The sequence below is a fragment of the Lissotriton helveticus genome, chromosome 11, assembly GCF_964261635.1.
Source record: "Lissotriton helveticus chromosome 11, aLisHel1.1, whole genome shotgun sequence".
NCBI classification, from domain to species: domain Eukaryota; kingdom Metazoa; phylum Chordata; class Amphibia; order Caudata; family Salamandridae; genus Lissotriton; species Lissotriton helveticus.
Window position 1 is genome coordinate 141,190,403 of NC_136072.1, and position 23,239 is coordinate 141,213,641.

At 49.6% G+C, this 23,239-nt stretch overlaps 1 protein-coding gene across 2 annotated transcripts in view; it reads right to left on the reverse strand.

Annotated features, from left to right (window-relative positions):
• SI (sucrase-isomaltase) overlaps nucleotides 1–23,239 on the reverse strand; it is a 645,776-nt gene that overhangs the window by 191,271 nt on the left and 431,266 nt on the right. For both annotated transcript variants that reach the window (XM_078665617.1, XM_078665618.1), the window contains exons 49-51: nucleotides 20,511–20,720; nucleotides 12,354–12,505; nucleotides 11,690–11,858 (exon numbers count right to left, since the gene is read on the reverse strand). In XM_078665617.1, coding sequence (XP_078521743.1) covers nucleotides 11,690–11,858; nucleotides 12,354–12,505; nucleotides 20,511–20,720 — 531 coding nt within the window. The remainder of the gene's footprint in view (nucleotides 1–11,689; nucleotides 11,859–12,353; nucleotides 12,506–20,510; nucleotides 20,721–23,239) is intronic.

Sequence of the window (23,239 nt, forward strand, 5' to 3'; positions counted from 1 at the left end):
CCAGAGGCTGAGAGCGGCGGTTTTTGAACTAGGCGTTTCCACAATCTGACAACCGGTGAGTGTTTGTAAAGCGACCTTTAGCCCTAAGCGCAAGCACAGAACTTTAATCCCCAGCATGTTTTCGTTTCTGCACGGAGGTATTGAAGGTTTGACCTAATCAAACAACACGCGTAACTGGCACACAGCACCTTAAGAACGGCGCGTTTACCTTGCACTGTTTACTTTTCACTATCACTTGACCCTATCGTTATCGAACACTTCACTGGTACCCGAGGTAACTGTTGCACCGTTTTGGACCATGTTTATGAGATAAGCACTAGTGTCAGTGATTACACCGAGCACTCTGTTATATGCGTTACAGTCACTTTAAAAGAATTGTATTGTTTGTTTAGCGCAGACTGTGACCTGCTTCTCCCTATCAATTTTCTTCTGTTTTAATTACCCTACAGAAAGGTATTTCCCCTGTTGAAGTGCTTCCCAGCACGAAATGCATTGGGCATGTGGATGAACTATTTGTTGTGTACATTTTCAAAAAGGAGAATCTATGAGCTCTTACAAAGTTGTGAGATAACAACGTTACTTTACAAACTGAACCACAGTAAATAAACTTCAATGAATTAATTGAATCACCCTGGAATACTGTGTATACATCTATTTGCCAAAAAATTTGAATTTACTCAGTTTGAACCTTTGAAGAGGCCACTCTCCCAAAAGAGTGCGGTTGGCCAATCTGTCAATCCAGACAGCGGTTATTTTGTATTTCACTAACTCCCTACAGGGCAGAGGGAGCAGACCGGCCAGCACCTAAAAGATAGACATTTTGAACCTTTGAATAGCTTACTGAGTGCCACGCCACCCCACATCCATGTATCTGAAAGAGACACGTTAGTATTAGATTCCTTACCTTAGAATATCCCCAGGCGTCAGACTGGATCCGGAAATTTTTGCGTAGCAGTACCCTTGCGCGTCGGTAGGCGTCGTCTGCGGCTCCGCATCCATCGCCGGCGTCGTGGGCGCCGTGATGACGTCGTCGGAGTACTTAGACGCCGCCTCCGCGTGCTGACGTCAGTTCTTCTTTTTTCCGCGCCAGCAAGCGCAGATCTGGAAAAAGCAGTAACCTAGTCATTTTTTGACTAACTTTTTGATCGATTTTTGATCATTTCTCGAAGTCTTTCCGACTCCGATTGGTGCCGTAGGGATGCCCGGCTTTAAGCACTGCGAGGATTGCGACCGCCTGATGTCGGTCACGGATCCTCACCACCTGTGTTTAACTTGTCTAGGCGTCGATCACGACGACAAGGCCTGCTCCGACTGCCGGGCCCTCTCTTCGAAAGCCAGGCGGGAGCGGTCCCGCAGGCGACTCGAACTCCGGCAGTCGGTCCCGCGCCGCAAGAGGTCTCGGTCCCACGGGAGGTCGAGGGACAGGTCGCGGGCTCGGAGCCACCACAGCTCCGAGAGTAGGCCGCACTCCTCTGGGTCGAAGTCGTCGTCAGGTAAGAAGCACAAGAAGTCCAAGAGGCGTCATCGCTCTGCGGACTCCCCCCCGACACTCGCGCGATGCGGCCCGAGGTTCGGGTGACACCACCCACGTGGCTCCGTCGGAGTCGCGGGCGCCGCGTACAGCTCCACACCCTCCGGTCCCTGGGCTAAACGCGACGCAGGAGGAGATCGAGCGCTTCCTCATGGCCATGAGGAAACTCTCTCCTCCGAAGGGCTCCGCGGCGCCTTTGGGCCCAGCGGACCCGTCTGGGGCCCCTAGCAGGTCGGGGGTTCGACCCCGACGCCGTCGGGTGCTTCGGCCCCGACGCCGCCGATGCCTTCGGGCCCGGCGCCGCAGGTTCCCACTCTCCCGACGCCGCCGGCGCCTTCGGGCCCGGCGCCGCGGGGTCCAGTTGTCCCGGCGCCACCGGCGCCTTCGGACCTGGCGCCGCAGGATGCCGCTAGACCTTCTTCGGGATCGGGATCGTCACCGGTGGACCTTACGACCTCCCCGGTGTCGGACCATCAGGTGTCGCCTCCGGCGCCGTCCTCGGGCGGCGCCGTCCCCGATGCCCCCTTCATTCCTGTTCCGACGTCGGGACGGCCCCGATGGGCGCCTCTCCAGAGATCGTTTGGGGAGTTTCACTTCTATGAGCAGGCCCCATTACTTGAGAACCCTGAGTTTCAGGAGATGGGTGATGAAGAGGATTGGGAGGGGTCTGAGGACCCTCTGACTCGAGAGTGTCAGTCTCATGAGGACTGGACAGGAGACCTTGGGGAAGCCAGTGGCCTGGACACCTCTCCAGACACTGGTTTTGTCTCCCCTCCTACCGTGACTTCGGAGGAGGGGGCAACCTACAGTGTGGTGTTGATGAGGGCTGCCAAGGCCTTGGGCCTTGAGCTCCCCGTCGCGGCTGTGAGGACTAACCTCCTCACTGAGGTCCTTAAACCGCAGTCAAGCTCGGCCGAGCCTCTGCTGCCCTTTAATGAGGCCTTGACCAACGTTCTTCTGGGCACTTGGTCCAAGCCCGCTACGGGTTCGCCCGTAGATAGGAACGTGGCCAGACGCCACCGCCCGGCACCGGGCGACCCATGTTTCCTGTCCACCCACCCTACCCCCGAGAGCCTGGTCATCCAGGCCTCCAATTCCCAGACCGCCTTCCCGTCGGCGCCGCCGGACAGGGAATCCAAGAGGTACAAGCAGTACGGCAAAAAGATCTTCTCGTCCCTTAGTCTGGGACTGCGGTCTTCTAACACCGCATGCCTCTTGGGCCGCTACACCCACTCTCTCTGGGGATACGGTCGCGGAAGTGCTGCCAGAGTGTCCTTTGGAGGTACGGGCCAAACTCGGCCAAGCCCTTGTGGAGGGCCGGGATGCAGCCAAATATTCCATACGGTGTGGGCTGGATACCACAGACTAACTGGGTAGAGCGATGGCAACGACGGTGGCGGTCAGACGCCACGCCTGGTTGAGGTCCGCCAACTTTTTGGCCGATGTCCAGAACACCTTGATGGACATGCCGTTCGATGGCCGTCGCCTCTTTGGCGACAAGGCAGACCATGCGCTCGAGCGCTTTAAGGACTCCAGGGCTACGGCCAAGTCCTTGGGCCTCTCGGCCCGCACCAACAGTCGGCTGCCTTTCATTCCTTTTGTGGCCACGGAAGGGGTCTACCCACACGTGCTGCCAGCCACGCTCCGCAGGGTAATACCCATCGCGGTGGCGGCTGTGGGAACCGCCGTCCCGGAGGTCGGGGACAACGGCGAGGTCAGTCCACACCTTCCCCCGCAGCATCCGCCTCAAAACCCTCCTAGTCCGTGCTTTCAGGCCCATGTGACGCCAGTGGGGGGCAGGGTTCGCCATCACTACCTCCACTGGCGCACCGTCACTTCGGACAGGTGGGTGCTGCAGATCGTCCGAAGGGGCTACTCCCTCCCCTTCAAGGCGACTCCTCCAGCCATGCCACCGCAGAACCACCGTGTATCGGGGGATCATTTGCGACTTCTGCAGGAGGAAGTTACGGCCCTCTTGGCCAAGGGGGCCATTGAGCGCGTTCCTGGGCCAGAAGTAGGGTGTGGTTGCTACTCCCACTACTTTCTGGTACCCAAGAAGGGCAAAGGGGGCCTACGCCCTATCTTGGACCTAAGGAACGTCAACGGCTTCCTCCGGAAGGAGAAGTTCAAGATGCTGACACTTGCTCAGGTCCTAGCTGCCCTGGACCCAGGAGACTGGATGATAGCGTTGGACTTGCAGGACACTTATTTCCACATCCCCGTCCTGCCGGCCCACCGGCGTTACCTGCGGTTCACGGTTGGCCACGAGCACTTTCAGTATACCGTGCTCCCCTTCAGCCTTACCAGCGCCCCACGGGTGTTCACAAAGGTGATGGCGGTGGTCGCAGCTCACCTGCGCAGGTTAGGGGTTTCAGTCTTCCCCTACCTCGACGACTGGTTGTTGAAGGCGGGCTCGCCCCAGACAGTCGTCAGCCACCTCCAGACTACGGCAGACCTCCTGCACCGACTTGGGTTTTTCATCAATGTGCCGAAGTCACACCTGTGCCCCTCTCAGAAGCTCCTTTTCATTGGAGCGGTTCTCGACTCGGCGCGGTTTCGGGTTTATCCGCCCGAACAGCGGGTCCGGGATATTCAGGCTCCGATTCCCATCTTTCAGCCACTATCCCGGGTCTCGGTCAGGTTGACGCTGCGGCTTCTGGGGCTGATGGCCTCCTGCATCCTGCTGGTGCATCACGATAGGTGGCGGATGCGGGCTCTGCAGTGGGACCTGAAGTTTCAGTGGGCTCAGCATCATGGCAACCTATCCGACCACGTCCTGATCTCGGAGGGCACTGCGTGACAGCTGCAGCGGTGGCTCTCGGACCGCGATTGGGTCAGCGGCAGATCCCTCTCCCTTCCCCAACCGGAGCATGTAGTTGTGACGGACGCGTCCCTCCAGGGCTGAGGAGGCCACATGGGAGAGGCGGAGATCAGAGGCCTCTGGTCTCCGGCGGAGACCCGACTCCACATCAACCTGTTGGAGTTACGGGCGATTCGTCTAGCACTGAAGGCATTCCTCCCCTCTGTCCGGGGGAGTGTAGTGCAGGTGTTCACGGACAACACCACCGCCATGTGGTACTGCAACAAACAGGGCGGGGTGTGGTCGTGGACCCTTTTCCAGGAGGCTCTGCGCCTCTGGCAATGGCTGGAGCGCCTCTGGCAATGGCTGGAACGCCAGGGCGTGACCCTGGTGGCTCAACACCTGGCAGGTTCTCTGAACACCAGGGCGGACGAGCTCAGCCGTCGGTGCATGATGGATCACGAATGGCGTCTGAACTCGAACGTGGCGCAAGGCCTCTTTCAGCAATGGGGAGAGCCTTGGTTAGATCTATTCGCCACCGAAGAGAACGCGCAATGTCATCAGTTCTGCGCGTTGGAATTTCCAAGGCGGCACTCGCTCGGAGATGCTTTCCATCGCGAGTGGAGTTGCGGTCTACTGTACGCCTTTCCACCTATACCACATCTGCCCAGAGTGCTGAAGAAGATCAAGCGCGACCGGGCCCAAGTCATCCTTGTGGCTCCGGACTGGGCTCGAAGGTACTGGTATCCAGAGCTACTCAGTATGTCAGTCGATCCCCCGGTTCGTCTGCCTCTTCAGGAGGACCTTCTGTCGCAGCAGCAGGGGACGGTCCACCACCCGAACCTGTCCAGTCTCCACCTCCATGCTTGAAGATTGAGCGGCGACAGTTGAGGCCATTTGACTTGCATCCTGAAGTCTGTAATGTAATTCTGGCAGCCAGGCGTCCCTCCACAAAGTCGGTATACGTCTGCAGGTGGAACAGATTTGTGGCATGATGCACAGCAAAGGCTGTGGATCCTCTTGCTGCCCCTCTTTCTGAGGTTCTTCTCTTCCTTCTTTCTCTTGCCCAGCAGGGCTCTGCTCTGGGCACTATCAAGGGCTACCTTTCTGCCCTTTCAGCCTTTCTAAGGCTGCCTGATCAACCTTCTTTGTTCAAGTCCCCTATTGTAAATAGATTTCACTCAAACGTTCCCTCCTGTTCCGTTTGTGATGCCTCAGTGGGACTTGAACCTGGTTCTTACGTTTCTGATGTGCGCTCCCTTTGAGCCACTTCACAACTGTCCTCTTCACCTTCTTACTTTGAAGACTGCTTTCCTGGTTGCCATCACCTCTGCCAGGAGAGTGAGTGAGCTCCAGGCCCTTTCTTGTACTCCACCTTTCCTTTCTGTCCATCCGGACAAAGTGGTGTTGCGTACCAAGCCATCTTTCCTGCCCAAGGTTGTCACGGCCTTCCACATCGGGCAGTCTATCACCTTGCCAACCTTCTTCCCGCCTCCACATCCCTCTAAAGAGGAAGAGCGGCTCCACCGTCTGGACCCAAAACGTGCGCTCTCATTTTACTTGGACCGCACACGCCAGTTCCGGGTGGATGACCAACTCTTTGTTGGTTACGTGGGTGCTAAGAAGGGGAAAGCAGTGCACAAGCAGACCATCTCCCGGTGGATCATCTTGTGTATCCAGGCATGCTACTCCTTGGCTAGAAAGGAGTCCCCTGTTGGATTAAGGGCTCATTCCACCCGAGCCACGGCAACTCCGACTGCCCTGGGCCGGGGAGTGCCCTTGCAGGACATTTGCCAGGCAGCTACGTGGGCCTCGCTGCACACGTTTGCAAGACACTACTGCCTGGACAGTCAAGTCCAGAGGGATGGCTTCTTTGGCCGTTCCGTCCTCCAGGACTTTCTGGTGTGATTATTGGTTCGCAGACCCACCACCGGGGTTGGTATTGCTGGGGTATCTATTCTAAGGTAAGGAATCTAATACTAACGTGTCTCTTTCAGATGCACAAGTTACTACTTGGGTAACAATATATCTGTAAGAGACATTAGTTAGTATTAGATTCCTTACCGACCCACCCATCCTCCCCGTTCTGCGAACCGATATCTAGGGTTAGGGTTACCCCCTTTAAGGGCCCTAGTTTCAATGGCACCAGTGTTGGCTTTTCTGGTGCGGAAAAGCTGTGTCTAAGAACTGACGTCAGCACGCGGAGGCGGCGTCTAAGTACTCCGACGACGTCATCACGGCGCCCACGACGCCGACGACTGACGCGGAGCCGCAGACGACGCCTACCGACGCGCAAGGGTACTGCTACGCAAAAATTTCCGGATCCAGTCTGACGTGACGCCTGGGGATATTCTAAGGTAAGGAATCTAATACTAACTAATGTCTCTTACAGATATATCGTTACACAAGTAGTAACTTGTGCTTCCTGCTTACAGATTTGTTAAACAATCATCAGTATACATTCCTTGGAGACTCAAGCAACCAAACTCCTATACTATAGTGTAACTTAAATCATATCTCCAACACAATAGCAATCAGCACTATGTAATGATCAGAGCAAACCCATCAAAAACTCCCAAAAAGGCCCTCCAGCGAATGGTGTCGCAATACATCTCAAAACCAGCCCACCAGACCATACAACAGGCCCACAAATAGCCAAACAAGCGGCTTCCCACAATGACCAGCCGTTCTGCCGCTGCCAGTTTGCCCTTAGGCCAAGAACGACCAGGATGTTGTCCCAATAGGCCAGCTTTTGATTCGTTGCCACAGCCTTTGCATTCCAGCTGATATTGTCAGTAGGATTGCAGGAATTATGCAGAATATAATATCATCAGTGTTAAGACTTGTGAAGACCTGTGGGTTGGCTGCAGGTGTTTAGGACCCACCCACTCCTTCAATGGCTGTCGCACCTGTCAGTCCCTGAGGTGATGTGGCACGTGATTGGAGGCAGTGATTGCCAATTCCATGTTTGACATATTTTGTTTTATATGTCAGTAAGTAAATGGAGAGACTTGAGGTTGCTTCTCATTCCGAAATAATTGCCTAATTGCTGCCCCTTATGTGAAGGGAGTTGATGGTCTGCAGTCAAAGAGAGATGGTATCTTTCCTCTCACCTGGATGGACTGTGAAGACCTTCACAAGGACATGCTGCCCGGGAAAAGGTACTCTGCACAAGTTGACAGCTTGTGTGTTTTCTGATCCAGTTAATTTGGAAGGAACCTCATTGTTCCCATGTATGGTTGAACTCTGAACCAAGAGTGAGAAGTGAGGAAGACTCCATGCAGTGGGGTAATGATGGCTTTGAGGTGTATGTGGTCTCCAGCCCTCCAGGCAGAGCCCAAACCTTTAAGGGGCCCAATTCAGCCCAATGCCAATTAACATCTATGAGCTATGGGAGACTGTGGTGCCTGTCATCACATTCTGCAGGGGGGTTCCATAATTTTGCGTTAAGCCACTGACTCCAAGTCAATCGGTTGAAGCCGGAGATAATCTTTTGACCGGTCAGCTCATAAAGGGCATGTACATTTGCATTATCTAAATATACTGCGCGTAGATATTCTGCTAAACTGACATTGATTCAACCTTATGGACTGTTATTGAGGACTCATCATATTTATCTTTATAAAGTTCCATTTTCTTTGCATATTATAGATAATGCTTTGTTAATCAACCAGATTTGACTATACACATCTGACCATGGAGTAAATATATTCTTAGGGTACGAAAAAACAATCAATATGACATTTAAATGCCATTACATTATGATTCTATTATTGCCGGCATCCTAATCACATTACATACCACTAATGATTGAAAAATAATTAGTGAGAATGCATATTCATTAACCTCATTAAAAAGCGTGGTACTGAGAGAAGAGAAAGCTGTGCATCCGCACTAAACTGCTGTTGCAATAATTACATTCCTTCCAGCTGCTTCATCAGTCTATACACACTATTCATTTCACAAAAGCATAAGTGACGACCAACATGGAAAGAAAGAAACATTCCAAGGAAGAATTACTTTTTTCACTCATTACTGTATTATTTTGCAATACAATCCACGCGTTTCTATTTGAATGAGCTTTTTGTTGATCTGAGATGCAGGTCAGTTGAAGTATCTGGAAAGATTTTTGAAGAAACATACTCTAGTAGCACATTTTTCATGCATGAAAGGAAACAGAAAAAGGACAAATGCTAAAAAGCACATAGTGAGAGGCACATTGGGGCACATTCACTAACTGCCTTTTGGAGTATGTTTTGGTGTACTTTAATAGTACTACACATTTACTAGATAATACTACTCAATACTACTCACAAAAATGTGTGTGGATGTTATGCCTCCACCTCACCCATGTTTTTGTGTGCAGGGATCTCCACCCCAACTGTCGAGTCTCCAAGCATGTTAGAATATGTTTTAGTAATAAATGTGGGCGGGACGGAGAGGAGTGGCTGAAAAATGGGGAATACGTATTATTAAAGGGGAAAGTAGTAGGAAGGAGTTAGAAGAGGTTTAGGGGGACTGGGCGGTATTGAGGGCGACACGTGCACTCACCCATTAAAGAGTGAACCCTTTGCTATTTACAAACTGCATTTCTAAAGTTACTACAGCCAAAAATCTATTTGATGTAAATATGAATATTGAACAATATTGTGTTGCAAATGGTCTTTTCTGTTATGACCTACAACTTGGGGAAAAATAAACGCTTTCCTGCTTAATGCTTTTCGTTTTAGATAATTGTATTAGAAAAACATATCAGTATCAAGAAAAGCCAGTTCACATTTCCCTTGTTTAAATGACTGCTGCAATTATGCTCCCAAACCTGCCCTTCACCCTTGCTGCTGGATCTGGCAGCAGGCACTGTATGTAGCACTGTAATGTTTCTTTATCACAGATGGCAAGATGTGTCACAAGTAGCCTGAACAAAGGAAGCAGGACTAGGACTATTATACCTGGAATACAAGATCCCATGTATTAGTCACTGTATATTCATGTGTTGTGTGTAGATATTGGTGCACCATTGAACATTTGAGTGCAAGCTGTTATCCCATCTGGACAATCTAAATAGATATTCGACTGAACTGCAGAACCCCCACCCTGAGACTCTAACGGGTGATTAGCCGCGCTCTATAAGAATCCTGTTTGATTCATTGATTGCCACAATGAAAAGCAGGTTTACAAAGATGGATATATTATTTTTTTTATCACTGCTGTAGTTATTATGAACAGGTTCAAGAAGGCGTCATATGTGAATACAGACATCTGAGTATTCACAAACTGAGATTCCTGTATAACAGCTACTGACATGGCCCATATTTCACACCAGAGCAATCTGCTTCTGAACAAGGCTTCTGTGTTTATGTACATCTGTGACAGCAGAAACAGCAGCAGCTCAATGATATCTACATATTTGTTAATGGATTATAGGAGTGCCAGATTCATGAAGCATCCCCTGTGCAATCAACATTATTGATGAGCATATCTAGGCAGGGCTCATAATGGGAGCATTGCTACATGGATATGAAGCAATTAGAAAAGAACTGCATAACTTGAGTTTCTCAGGGAAATTGAATAATATTGTGTTTTTCTTCTACTGTTGCCTTTTTTATTTTTTCTCTTGGGCTATAATTTGTTGTTTTGAGGCATGGCAGGAAAAGAGAACACATGTCAGGACAAAAATATTTAGAGGATATAGATCACTAGAAGCAACTAAACCTGTTGTTAGATTAAAGATGAAGGTAACCCAGACAGAATTTATTACAGGGATATAGCAAGTTCAGGTGCTTTTTTTAAGTTTGTGTAATATTCACATATATACTTTTGCATTCTTCTTGTGGGCTGTAGTCTATTATCAGCGATGAGCAGTGACATTGTATCACTGAAATATTTCTAATGGCTTTTGACAAATTTCTCATGAGACACATTTTCTATTGTATTAAAGCCATATAGCATCAGTATAGGTTTTATTGTGCAAAGGTATTTTGAAGTTCCAAAGTCTGTAATACAAACAATTAGGAGAGCCTGTTACCACAACATATGTTTTTTCTTTCCGGTTCTTAAAATGGTTTTGCACCCTTGTCCAAATCTCGAAACTGAGGGGGCATGAAAGATGGGTAACCTGTCTGTTTGTAACATAGAATGAGATGTGTTAATGATTTGTGAACTCAACTGTGGTGGCAAATATTTATCAGGTACTTCCACCTCTATGAGGAGAAATCTGATGCTCCTAAGGAAGTTGTCGCATTTAGACACTTTCCTCTTTGGAAATTTGATAGTAGCCTGGTGGGCAGGAGGCAGTGGTCAAAAAGACTCCCTCATGTCTTCCAAACAGGATTTTTGTTTTTTTAAAAAGCCATGCTCCCTTTAATGGGCACAGCCACTATTAAAAACAAAAGTTTCCTATTTGGGATGACACATGCCTGCAGTTCATTACAGCCCTCAATCCCTGCATTTGTAGATAATCACAGGGAGTGGAAAACTGTGACCTGCCCATTTAATATTCAATTTCCATGTTGCTTTTTAATTGTCTGCGAATGTGGCATTATACATCCTGGCCCTTATGAAGGGTTACTCCTCTGTTGCGTAACTTTTTTGTGATGCTGCAATGGCTTAATCAATACTGCACCCTATTTACAAAGTAACACATCTAGGCAGATGCGTCACTTTGTGAAAGCATGTGCTGAATTGTACCTCCGTCACGTATAATGTATGCAAGGTTGGCGTTTCCATGTAAAAAAAAGCCTTGTAGAAGTGGTGCAGCAAATCTCTGACATTTCACTGTGCCACTTATATGACTTGACTGTGTCAAATCCTTACACCTGCTTCAAGCAGACATAATAATTGAGGCAGGACTTTTTACTCAGGACTCACCCATGGGTATTGGCACATTGCTGGAGTTGCTTCAGTTTTCTGACTCACTTCAGCAATGCTTCATTATAGTGCCAACAGATACATCAGGATTCCTGACGTATCTGTTGACTCCTTGTGACATGGAACACAGTAGTGTAAATATGGCGCATCAAAGGTGTCACAAGGAGAGTGTAATGAAAAGTGACACATTGCTGTTTTCCCCAGCAATGCACCACTATTCATATGAGGCCTCCAAAGAATTGGTTATAAATATTTGACACTTCTCCATGAAAGACTTTGACTTGTCAATGTATGGCATCACACTACATTAACAAGTGTTGCACTAGGAATGGAGGAAACATCACTTTAACACAGCATATTGTGGGTAAGGCAGATCAGGGTCAAAGGAAACACATCCTAGAAACATTATGAATATATGGATTTATGACACTGGCCCACATGATCAATAATGATATCATGATTTCTAAATACTGTACACAAATTTTACTCACACCAGGAGGTTGGTCCTTTGAAAACATTCCCCAGGTGTTCCAATCCAAATCTTGTCTAAATGTTCTGTGCTCATTTTCTCCAAATCCATATATGTACTGTGAGGGCAAGCGAGTTGAGAGCTGAATAAACATATCACTGAAGGTGAATCCAGGTAGCTGAGAGTCCCATCTGTAATATAATTGTGTTTCAAAAGAGAAATTATTGTAACCAAGATAAAAGTGACATAGTATCATGTTGGGGTTAGCACAGGAGAAGGTAAAAAATAATTATTACAGCAAGTGGTTATTCTGATGATAAGACAAAGAGGGCACAACAGTAGGCTAAAATACTTAGAGTAATTTTACAGAGTTATCCTAGTTCAATGCATGCACATTTTCCTCCTTGTACAGAAACTTTGGATGGATCAGTTGAAAATGTGTGAGGTCATAAGCAGTGCATTGCGGAGGTGTAAGTTATAGCTGGCTCAGATAAAACTGCTGAATTTTACTGTTTTAACTTGTAAGTGTGAAATCTGAACTTAACTATACCGCATTTCTAAAGTTATTTTTAGTTCTATTTCCAAATTATAACACACTCATAACCTTTGGATTATCAGAGTATATATATATTGTCAATAGCACCCATTAAATTAACAAGACTATGACTACATGTTTTGTCACTTACATGACCTTCCCTGTGCTTTTTCTCCTGATTTGAATTCCAAATGGCTTGTCCACAATTGTGACATCATAGAGTCTTGCTGCTGTGCCCGATGGATTGCTGGGGGTACTCAGTGGCACTGGAACTTCATACCTTTTATTATTTGGATCATATATCTAAATAGGGAAAAGGGCATTTATTTAAACAAACAAAATGAACTGGAAAACCTTCATTACTTTTTTCCTTAAAAGATAGACACATAGACACTTAACAGTGGTGGTTGTTACTGTGAAATTAAGGTTCACTTGCACTTGCTATTGTAAGGAGATTTTTATTTACTGATAACATTTGATTCTATAGATTGATTTGCAAAAAACATGGCAACCCATCAACTCAGTGAGCTACGCTTTGGCATGGCAAGTTCCATGAAGGCTCATTTGCAAGAACAAATATAGGGGCAAGCCCCCATGCAAATGAGGGAATGCCCTCTGAAGATAGCACTTTCACTTTATGTGCCCCGGAGCATTTGGTATTACAGAAGGGGCAGCACAAGCATCTGCGGCCCCTTCTGCAATACCAAAGAGCCCAGATTGCTCGTAAAGGAGCCGAAAACGCCTGTTGCACCCCCAAGGCACTTACTGTAATACTGCCCCATTTGTCTTACCTTTTGACATCTCAAACGCAAAACATGGGTGCTCGGTTTTGCTCTAAGTCAGTGCAGTGCTTCGTGATACTGGCCCCAGGTATTACCATGAACATTACGCAATGTTGGACCCGGCCTCGTGGCATGGTCCTACCCCTCCCGCATGGCGGGCCCAGGACGACATCGGGCCTCCAGCGAGCCGCGGTCGCCCCCTTGGCACGACCCTACACGAACTACCAACGAGAGCATCCACCCTGGCAAACCACGGCTCCCCCCCTGGAACACGGCGTACCCTGCACGCCCCAACACTGCTGGTCCGGCTACCACTCCGGTCCACCCCTACAGGCCCGACTCCATCTTGGGCCCACCACGTCCCGAGCACGTGGCCTCGGCCCAACCCCGGCCAAGGTCCCAGCGAAGCCCCGACATCGAGGCACCAGGATCCACCCAGGTGGTAGAGTGGCCACTCAACGGATCCAAGAGGAGGGGAGTTTCGATGGCCCTCCAGCCGTCCCCGGACACCTGGTATCGATCGCCCTCCGGCCTCCCTGGGCGCTGGCTCCACGCCCCTGCTAGGTGTCTGGACACCTTCATCCCGGCCCCTCTGACCCCGAGGCGCGAGGGTCTGGACATCAAAGGACTCCCGTCCTATATCTGGGCCAGCCCCGGAGTAGGACCCCAGTTGTATCCTGGAGTCAAGAGCCCTGCTGACGCTGTCGCGGCTGACCCCGAGAAGAACTCATTACCCTGAACTTGCCGAGGCCAACCTTGAGGCCAGTCAGGAGGAGATGAAACGCTGGTATGACCAGAACGCCTCGTCCATTGAGCTCGAGCCCGGCCAGCAGGTCTGGGTCATGTCCACGGTCGAACCTTGTGCCCTCCAGGAAAAATGGATGGGGCCCTTCAAAGTGGTGGAGCGCAAGAGCCCCGTCACCTATTTGGTGGACATGGAGTCCCCACGGAACCCCCTCCGGGTTCTACACGCCAACCGGCTCAAGCCTCACTTTGCCCGCACGGAGCTGAGCCTGCTGCTAGCTACAGATGACAGAGCTGAAGACGACTCTGAGCCCCTACCAGACCTCCTGAGCACCACTGAGAGGGACGGCTCAGTCGAAGGGGTCACGCTCTCCTCTACCCTGACCCCAGAACAGCACCAAGACTGCCGGAAACTTCTGGGGCAATTTGCAGACCTATTTTCCCTCACTCCCGGGGTCACCCGGTGGTGTGTCCACGATGTCGACACCGGGGACAGCCCGCCTGTACGACACCGGGCTTTTCGAGTTCCCGACCGAGTTCGGGCTTGCATTCAGTCCGAAGTTGCGAAGATGCTAGCTCTGGGGGTAGTCGAACCAGTGCTTAATTTGTGCCGGTGCTTTCCGGTGCTTAGCACCGGCACGTTTTTATCAGGGCCGGGTCTACAACTTACATCAACTGCCAGTCAGCCCGATAATAAATCTAGTTCCATGATGCGATTACGTACCATTTTTTACTTTCAGTGTTGCTGGTGGGCGGGCCAAAGATTGGGGGTAGGGCTCTGTCTCAGCGTGCCGTGCGTAACCTTTTTTCATGCCAGGGACGGTGGAACTAAACGCAGCACACACGCACTGAATGAGTTACCAGCACAGCAGCACCGGTTAGGAGGACGTGAAGCAGCAGCAGGCCTCTTAATAAGGCAGTCATGCAGTGCCACCACGCAGTGAGTAATAAAAAAAAAACAATGCTGCTTTTACTGGTGCGCACGCGTGTTGACGGTCACCTGAACTTAGTCAGAGCCTCTGAGGCCCCAGCAAGCATGCCACCGGCGTCGGACGGGGGACCGCGTGCAGTGCAATGCTCTGAGGCTGCTGGGAAAGGCAGGGCCTTGCCTAATTTATGTTAACCCCTGGCTACTGTAAAGTGTCTGACTCTGACGTACTTGCTGCCACTGCCCAAAAGAAATTAAATCAGTCCAGCATGAAAGCCAAAGCGCCAGCGGAATAAAAAAGGTGTGATGATATTTCTGTAAATCACATCATGTGATTTGCACTCTGTGTAAAGTGCCACCAGGCCAGCAGTAACGCTCGGGCCTGTACAGCCTTCCTGTCCATAGACGGCGGTTTCTGCTGGTTCAGAAGCCTCTGTTTTAAGTCTTAGGTACACGAAACACTGCAAATTGCGTTTACCAAATAGGGACAGCAAAAATTCCAGCAACCATTAAAAATTGCCCAGACATTCTTTATTTTGCCATGGGGTTAGGGCCATTGTAGTGAGGGTTGCTTAAATGCCCACGGTAAACAGGAACACAATGCTGCCAGTTGGTGAAACGTGCCTCTCTTCAGCCTATACTCTCACTCCAGCTCTGGGGAGGACCGTCATCATGAAAACAGACTCGACAGGAGGTGGATGGATATTGCCCAATCGTTGGCAAGTGCGAGGTGAAGCAGGCTTTGAGCCCTGATGGTCTCAGAAAGCCGGCCTAACAGCTAGGTTGATGTTTGCCAAGAGAACAAAAATAACGCTGTGCATCAGAACTAATTGTTAGCTACACAGCTCAGGGCAAAAAATATACTGTGCTTCCAATGAAAATGGGGATATCAGAAGACAATCTTCATTTTTTGTTCATTAATGTTGTGTAAGTCTGCACTGGAGGACGCTTTACAGCTTTTGCATATAGCATGTTTGAATCTGTGCATTCCCTTTACAAAAACAGAACTAATACTTGTAATTGCAGCAAGTGCTCTGTCGCATCAATGAAGTAACACCAGATCTAAGTCTCCCCAGCTCAGCTACATGGCTTTAAATATACACAAACTCACTTCCTCTAAACAAAAATATGTAATTGAGAAACACAAACTGTGACATAATGTACAGTTTACATGTTGGTAAATACGGTGTATTCGACTTCCAAATTGCATGCAATTTAATTGAGTACGCATATGTACTACGCCCTCACAGGACACATTGTTTCCCACAAACATAGGTATTACCATCAAATGCAAGAGATGACCACCATAATGCCAAGGACAACACAATAGGCCAATAATGGGTACCATTGCGTGGATGTCACCATTGTGTCAGGTCTAGACACCATTAATACTATGGATGACCAAAATATATTAAAAACGGTAATCAGGGTGGCCCCATAAGTTCAAGGATGCAGAGCCAACAGAGAGTGGGTGGCGACAGTGGTGGAAGTGGGTGGAGCCAGGTGATAGTGGGTGTGGCTTCCAACCAATATTTGAGCACCTGGACTTCATATTTTACAAATTAAGCACTGAGTCGAACCCTCAAACAGTCCCTGGGCCAGTCCCGTTGTCCTGGTCCCCAAAGCCGCCGCCCCTGGCGCACCCCCGGAGCTCCGGTTCTGTGTCGACTACCGGGGGCTGAATGCCGTCACCAGGACCGACGCCCATCCCATCCCCCGGGCGGATGAACTGATCGATCGCCTGGGGGCCGCCAAGTATCTCAGCACCTTCGACCTCACGGCCGGGTATTGGCAGATCGGCCTCACCCCTGGTGCACAAGAGCGATCTGCCTTCTCGACCCCCGACGGCCACTTCCACTTCAAAGTGATGCCCTTTGGCATGAAGAACGCCCCGGCCACCTTCCAGAGACTAGTGAATAGAGTACTGGCGGGGCTAGAAGAGTTCAGTGCCGCATATCTGGACGATATTGCGGTATACAGCCTCCACTGGGACGAGCAGCTAACACACCTCTGGGAGGTCCGGACGGCCCTCCGATGGGCCGGACTGACAATAAAAGCCAGCAAGTGCCAGATAGGCCAAGGGTCTGTGACCTATCTGGGGCACCAAGTAGGGAGCGGCCAGGTGGCTCCCCTCCAACCAAAGATTGACGCCATCGTGGCCTGGGAGCCCCCGGACACCCAGACCGCAGTCCGAGCCTTCCTAGGGCTCACTGGGTATTATCGTCGATTCATAAAAGACTATGGGAGCATTGTAGGGCCCCTCACAGAACTGACCTCCAAACAACTACCACAGAAGGTACACTGGACCCCCGAGTGCCAAGCAGCCTTCGAGACTCTAAAGACTGCCATGTGCACCGCCCCTGTGCTCCAGGCCCCCGACTACAGCCGAGAGTTTGTGGTCCAAACCGATGCCTCGGAGCACGGCATTGGGGCGGTCCTATCACAAGTAAACCCTGAGGGAGTCGACCTTCCCGTGGCCTTCATCAGTCGGCGCCTGCTGGCTAGAGAACAACGATGGAGCACCATCGAGAGGGAAGCCTTCGCCGTCGTGTGGGCCCTAAAGAAACTCCGGCCCTACCTCTTCGGCACCCACTTCCGGGTATAGACCGACCACCGGCCCCTGCGGTGGCTGATGCAGATGCGTGGCGAAAACCCGAAGCTACTGCTACCTCCAAGGGATGGATTTCGCTGTGGAGCATCGCCCTGGCAACGACCATGCCAACGCTGATGGCCTGTCCCGCTTCTTCCGCCTCGGCGAGGAGAACCCCCAAGAAGATGGGTGACTCTCCCCTGCCTTCAGCTGAGGGGGACGCGTGTTGGACCCGGCCTCGTGGTGTGGTCCTACCCCTTCCGCATGGCGAGCCCAGGACGACATCGGGCCTCCAGCGAGCCGCGGTCGCCCCCTTGGCACGACCCTACACGAACTACCAACGAGAGCATCCACCCTGGAAATCCACGGCTCCCCCCTGGAACAAGGCGTACCCTGCACGCCCCAACACTGCCGGTCCGGCTACCACTCCGGACCACCCCTACAGGCCCGACTCCATCTTGGGCCCACCACGTCCCGAGCACGTGGCCTCGGCCCGACCCCAGCCAAGGCCCCAGCGAAGCCCCGACATCAAGGCACCAAGATCCACCCAGGTGGTAGAGTGGCCACTCAACGGATCCAAGAGGAGGGGAGTTTCGATGGCCCTCCAGCCGTCCCCGGACGCCTGGTATCGATCGCCCTCCGGCCTCCCTGGGCGCTGGCTCCACCCCCCTGCTGGGTATCTGGACACCTTCATCCCGGCCCCTCTGACCCCCAGGTGCGAGGGTCCGGACATCAAAGGACTCCCGTCCTATATCTGGGCCAGCCCCGGAGTAGGACCCCAGTTGTATCCTGGAGTCAAGAGCCCTGCTGACGCTGTCGCGGCTGACCCCGAGAAGAACTCATTACCCTGAAGCCTGAACCATCTCTGGAGCCTGCTGGCGCTGCCGCGGTCCATCTTAGCTGTACCATCTTGGAGCCTGCTGGCGCTGCCGTGGTTCATCTTAGCTGAACCATCTTGGAGCCTGCTGGCGCTGCTGCGGTCCATCTTAGCTGAACCATCTTGGAGCCTGCTGGCGCTGCCGCGGTCCATCTTAGCTGAACCATCTTTGGAGCCTGCTGGCGCTGCCGCGGTCCACCTTCGCCGAAACCACCTCGAGGCCTGCTGGCGCCGCCGCGGCCCCCTCTCCGTTAAAGACCACCTGACGAGGCCTGCTGGCGCTGCCGCGGCTCGACTTCTCGGAACCCCCCGGCTCGAGGATTGAGAGCTGTGCGCAGGGTATCCCTTCCGTCACCAGTACTGAGACTGTCCCGCTACCCTGTCCCTTATTTACGAGACTTTCCAGATCCCTCGATCTGCCTGTACATATCGCTGAAGACAAGCAACCTTTATTCTTGATAAAGCCTACGAACTTATCCTCTTGTGTGGTGTCCATTTGTAGTGGTGTGGTTACTCTGCTGTACGATTCTAGGAGAGTGCCCTCACCCAGGAGGCCTCTCGATACCGCTCGGCTACTTCTAGATGGAGGGGTGGACCTAGGGGTGGTCAGTCAGACATCTTCTGCCTCCCCCGGGATCTCCTTTCTAACACGCAATTTATCACAAAGAAAATCAGGGGCTCTATTATGTATAGGGCCATTTTCCCTATTTGCACCCTGACGCAGCCTTAAAGCAGGTGTGCCAGGCGCAAACAGGGAAAGTGCACCCTATGACATAGAATACGCTGCCCCTAGGTCAGCGGTGAACTCGAGCTGCACTAGGGCTGGGCATTCAGGTGAAGAACAGAGTGGCTTCTTTAAAGCAGCTCCGTGTTTTCACTGTGCAGGTGGAACATGCCTGTACTTTTAAAGGGGATTAGAGATCCCCTTTCTGGTGGGTGCAGTGAGTGACTGCAGCTGCCTGCAAGGGGATGTCCCCCTCCAGAGGGCTGCTCTCAGGAGCGCACTGTCAGTGTGCCTCGTGGGAGCTTCTGTGACTCTCCGCTCAGGTCTGGGTACAGGGGCAGAGGAAAAGGGATTCCCTCATTTGCATGGGTCGTGTGGGAATGCCACTTTGCCACTGGATTCAAGCAAGCCGGGCTGAAGACGGCACAGGGTCAGACTGATTTGCATATAGCCATGTCTGAACTGGGGTGGCAGAGTGGGCTAAAGAACGGTGATGGATCAAACCCAGATCTTTTGACTGGGTGTGAGTGTTTGATTGGTTCAGATGCTCCGTCCATCACCACCCCCTTTTGTACCGCTTTGGCCGCCATAAGTGTGGCAGGGTATGCTCAGACGTGAGTCCCTTGCTCACTTTGCCACTGGATTCAGGCAAGCCGGGCTGAAGACGGCTGTAATGCCAGAAACCGGTCCTCGGAAGCTTGTTTCCGGTCCAGGGAAGGCATGGCTTGGCAGTTCGGGCTGGACTGTTCCCATGAGGCACAGGGTCAGACTGATTTGCATATAGCCATGTCTGAACTGGGGTGGCAGAGTGGGCTAAACAACGGTGATGGATCAAACCCAGATCTTTTGACTGGGTTTGAGTGTTTGATTGGTTCAGATGCTCCGTCCATCACCACCCCCTTTTGTACCCCTTTATGTGCGCCAGTGCTTTTAGCATTACAGAAAGGGCCGCACAAGCATCTGAGGCCCCTTCTGAATACAAAAGTGCCCTGTTGCACCCTCGGGGCACTTTGTGTAATATGGTCCCAGATACTTCTGAGAATTAAAGTTGACATGATCAGGTTTGCATGTTTTCTACTTTAGGATTTACTTCAATTAAAAATTCAAATTTGATTGAAAAATTCTTCCTCAACTCTTTCATGTGCATTTAAGGTGGCCAATTATCGCAGATACTTTCACGCTTGCCACATCAAATAACCAGCAAGGTTATGGCTCGTGGTCTGTGTGGGTTACTTTTCTTTGCGGCTGGAAAAAAAGTGTTTCTCATTGTATTTGCAAAAAACATATAGGTCTGATGGCAAATTTAACAAGATCATGATTTAGCATTTGTTTAAATGAACATTCAGACAAAGAAAAACAAACATGGAGGTGCAGCCTAATGGCTGGTTTTGAATGAATTTAGGGAATTATAGTCAAACTTTTGCATGGATGCTTGAAGAGCGCAAAACGACACAAAGCTTTGTGTCAATTACTTACCATCATAAAGTTCAGCTGCCACAGCGTAATATGATACAGCACCGCATGAGCGCCGAAGCAACCCTTATTAATTGTTATTATTGTCATATTTTAGCTAAAAGATAATTTCAACTAGAATGTATTCATGTTTAACCAACTTGGAACTCAGCAACTCACACCACCCAGTAAACATGCATATTGTCTTTACCTTGAACTGTAGCATATTGTCGTCATGAAAGGTGATGGCCAATCGAAGAGTTTGGATGGGTGGTGAAAGAGTGCCATAACGAGGAACATTCCCAGGTGTATTTTGGAGATCCGCAGTTAGTCCCGATGCTGTATTCTGGATGTTACTAACAGAGTAGCCATGGCTACTCTCATAGTAACAATAAGGAGCTTTGGAGTTACCAGTGGTTGGCTGAAAGGGAATTTTAAAGAACATTTTTACAATATTTAAAGAAACGTCTAAACACTGTTACAACCCAACTACATCATGGAATAAATATTTGACATTCTGCCTCAATTCCCTTGAAGCGGGGGACATATGGTCCTCTTCCTTGCCCGATGAAATGAAATTGAAGCTTTTAACCAAGCAAGCCAAAATTCTATCAAATCAATCAGATATGCAACAGGTTCTCCAGCTTTCTCACGGCTCCTGGGCTGCCAAACTATATGCCCTGAAAATATTACCATCTCATCTCGCATCAGCAATGAAGCCGTATATTAAACATCAATTAATGAGATTTCGTTTCGGCTTAATTCCGTTGAAGGCATACAAGTTTGGCCAAGGATACAAGAAAGAAGCCTCCTCTCAGTGCCGTTTCTGTAACCAGGGAGAGGAAAGCCTAATCCACATTCTATGCATTTGCCATCACCTCCGGGCGCAAAGAATATTTTGTCTGAGACCAATTTGGCTTTCTCTAGGCATCAGGAATTGTCAAGAAGCGCTCGAGGCATGTATGAGAGAGGACTCGCCACAATTGGCGACTCGTTTTGTAAAATTTATCACAGAAATTAACTCCTCGACTCTATCATCTGAGCAAGCTTGAATTTTAACCCCCCAGTGACATTTCCTTGGCTTTTTTGCTTTACCTTCCTTTTACCCAATCCATTAACTTTATTGACCTTTTTTAACAGACTTGAATACTTATTTTTTACTTAAAATGTCATTTTCTGTATGTGCATATTGCAATGATTTTAAATAATTGTGCAATAAAATGTTTACTTACTTACTTACTGTTACATTGTTCAAGGTTTGATGAAAAGATTAGCATTGCCTTACAAGCTAACATCCTAGGAGATTACTTATTTGTCACTTGATTTCTGTTAGAAAAAATGTGCATTGAAACTATTCCTATTGTATTTTAAAATTATCACTATTCAGAATAATTAATTCTTTCATAAATAATAATGCTAATACTTTTTTTTAAATGCACAGCTGTAAGTTAGTTATATAATAGGTATCACCTATTTTTGTAAGGAACACCAGAAAGAAAAGTAATTTTATAACTGACAATTTAACATAGAGTTGCTTACCCCTCACTGCTGCAAAATAGGAGTTCAATAGTTTTGCAGACTTTGGTATTTGTACAAATGTTAAAGATTAATATTGTATTACTTACTGGTAATCTTCATTACTCCTGGTCCTGTGGTCCTCGTCCCATTCATTACATATGAAGTTCTACTATCTCCATAACATAAAAAAGAACATATGGAATGCTGGATCTCCCTACCCTACCCCCTTCCACTGGGAGTACATAATCTGTACTTAACAAGCATTCTTTCTGAACTAACAAGCCACCAAGAAAGACCAGCTGTTCAGAAGAAAGGGCGTACTGAATGGGACGAGGACCATAGGACCGTGAGTAATGAGGATTAGAGGTAAGTAAATGAACATTACCCCCAAGTCCCTAGGTCCTCGTCCTATTCATTACATATGGGGAATACCAGACCCAGACAACTAGCCTTCCATAACCAAGAAAACAACACCCAGGACACCACCTGAAATGCAGCACCCAAGTGAATGCATTAAAACAAGTTACAAAAAAGAGATACAGACTTAGGACACAGCCTGCAAAACACCTAACCCAAAATGCACAGCCTCCCACAAACATTCTGAAGCTGATAATGGCAAACAAATGTATTATGGGACACCCATGTAGTTGGCTGACACACCTCAGTAAAGGTTACCTTACACAATTCAGCCCACTAGGCTGCCACACCTCTCGTGGAACAATCCTGCACCCCAGCTGGCAAGTGGAGCACCTGCCAGAGAATAAGACAGCTCAATCATCTGCTTCAGCCACCATATAATGGGCAGGGAAGAGGCCCTCTCCCCCTTTGAAGCTGACCCAAAAGAAACAAATAAGGCCTCAGATTTCCGAAAAGGCGTAGTGCAATCCAGATACAGAAAGAGAGTCTGCTTTATGTCCAACAAGGATCAGTTCAAGTCCCTGGAAGAGCCGAGAACCTCCACCAGAGCCAGCAGCACCAGCTCATTAGACTTATGGAATTGAGATGCCACCTTATGCACAAAAGAGGCATCCAACTACAAAACTAGACCGTCCTCTGAAAAAGTCAAGTAAGGTCCCTGGTCATGAGAGAACCCAGCTCCCCAATCCGCCAAGCTGAAGTAATCACCACCAAGAAAATCCTGTTAAAGGTCATAAACTTAATGTCAACCAACTCCAACAGTTTGGAGGGGACTGACACCAGAGCCTTCAACACCAAAGGCAAATCCCCATGTGAAAAAGTTGTTTTAACACAGGACAGGTCAGAGAGAAACTGACAAGCAACCGGACCCCCATATCATTCAGATTACCACAGTGAGCCCCAAAAGTGTTAATGCCGTCCACAGGGCCCTCAACGTAGAGATCGCCAGGCATTTCACAAAGCCCTCCCATAAAAATTGTAAAAAATCTATGAGGGATAATGCTA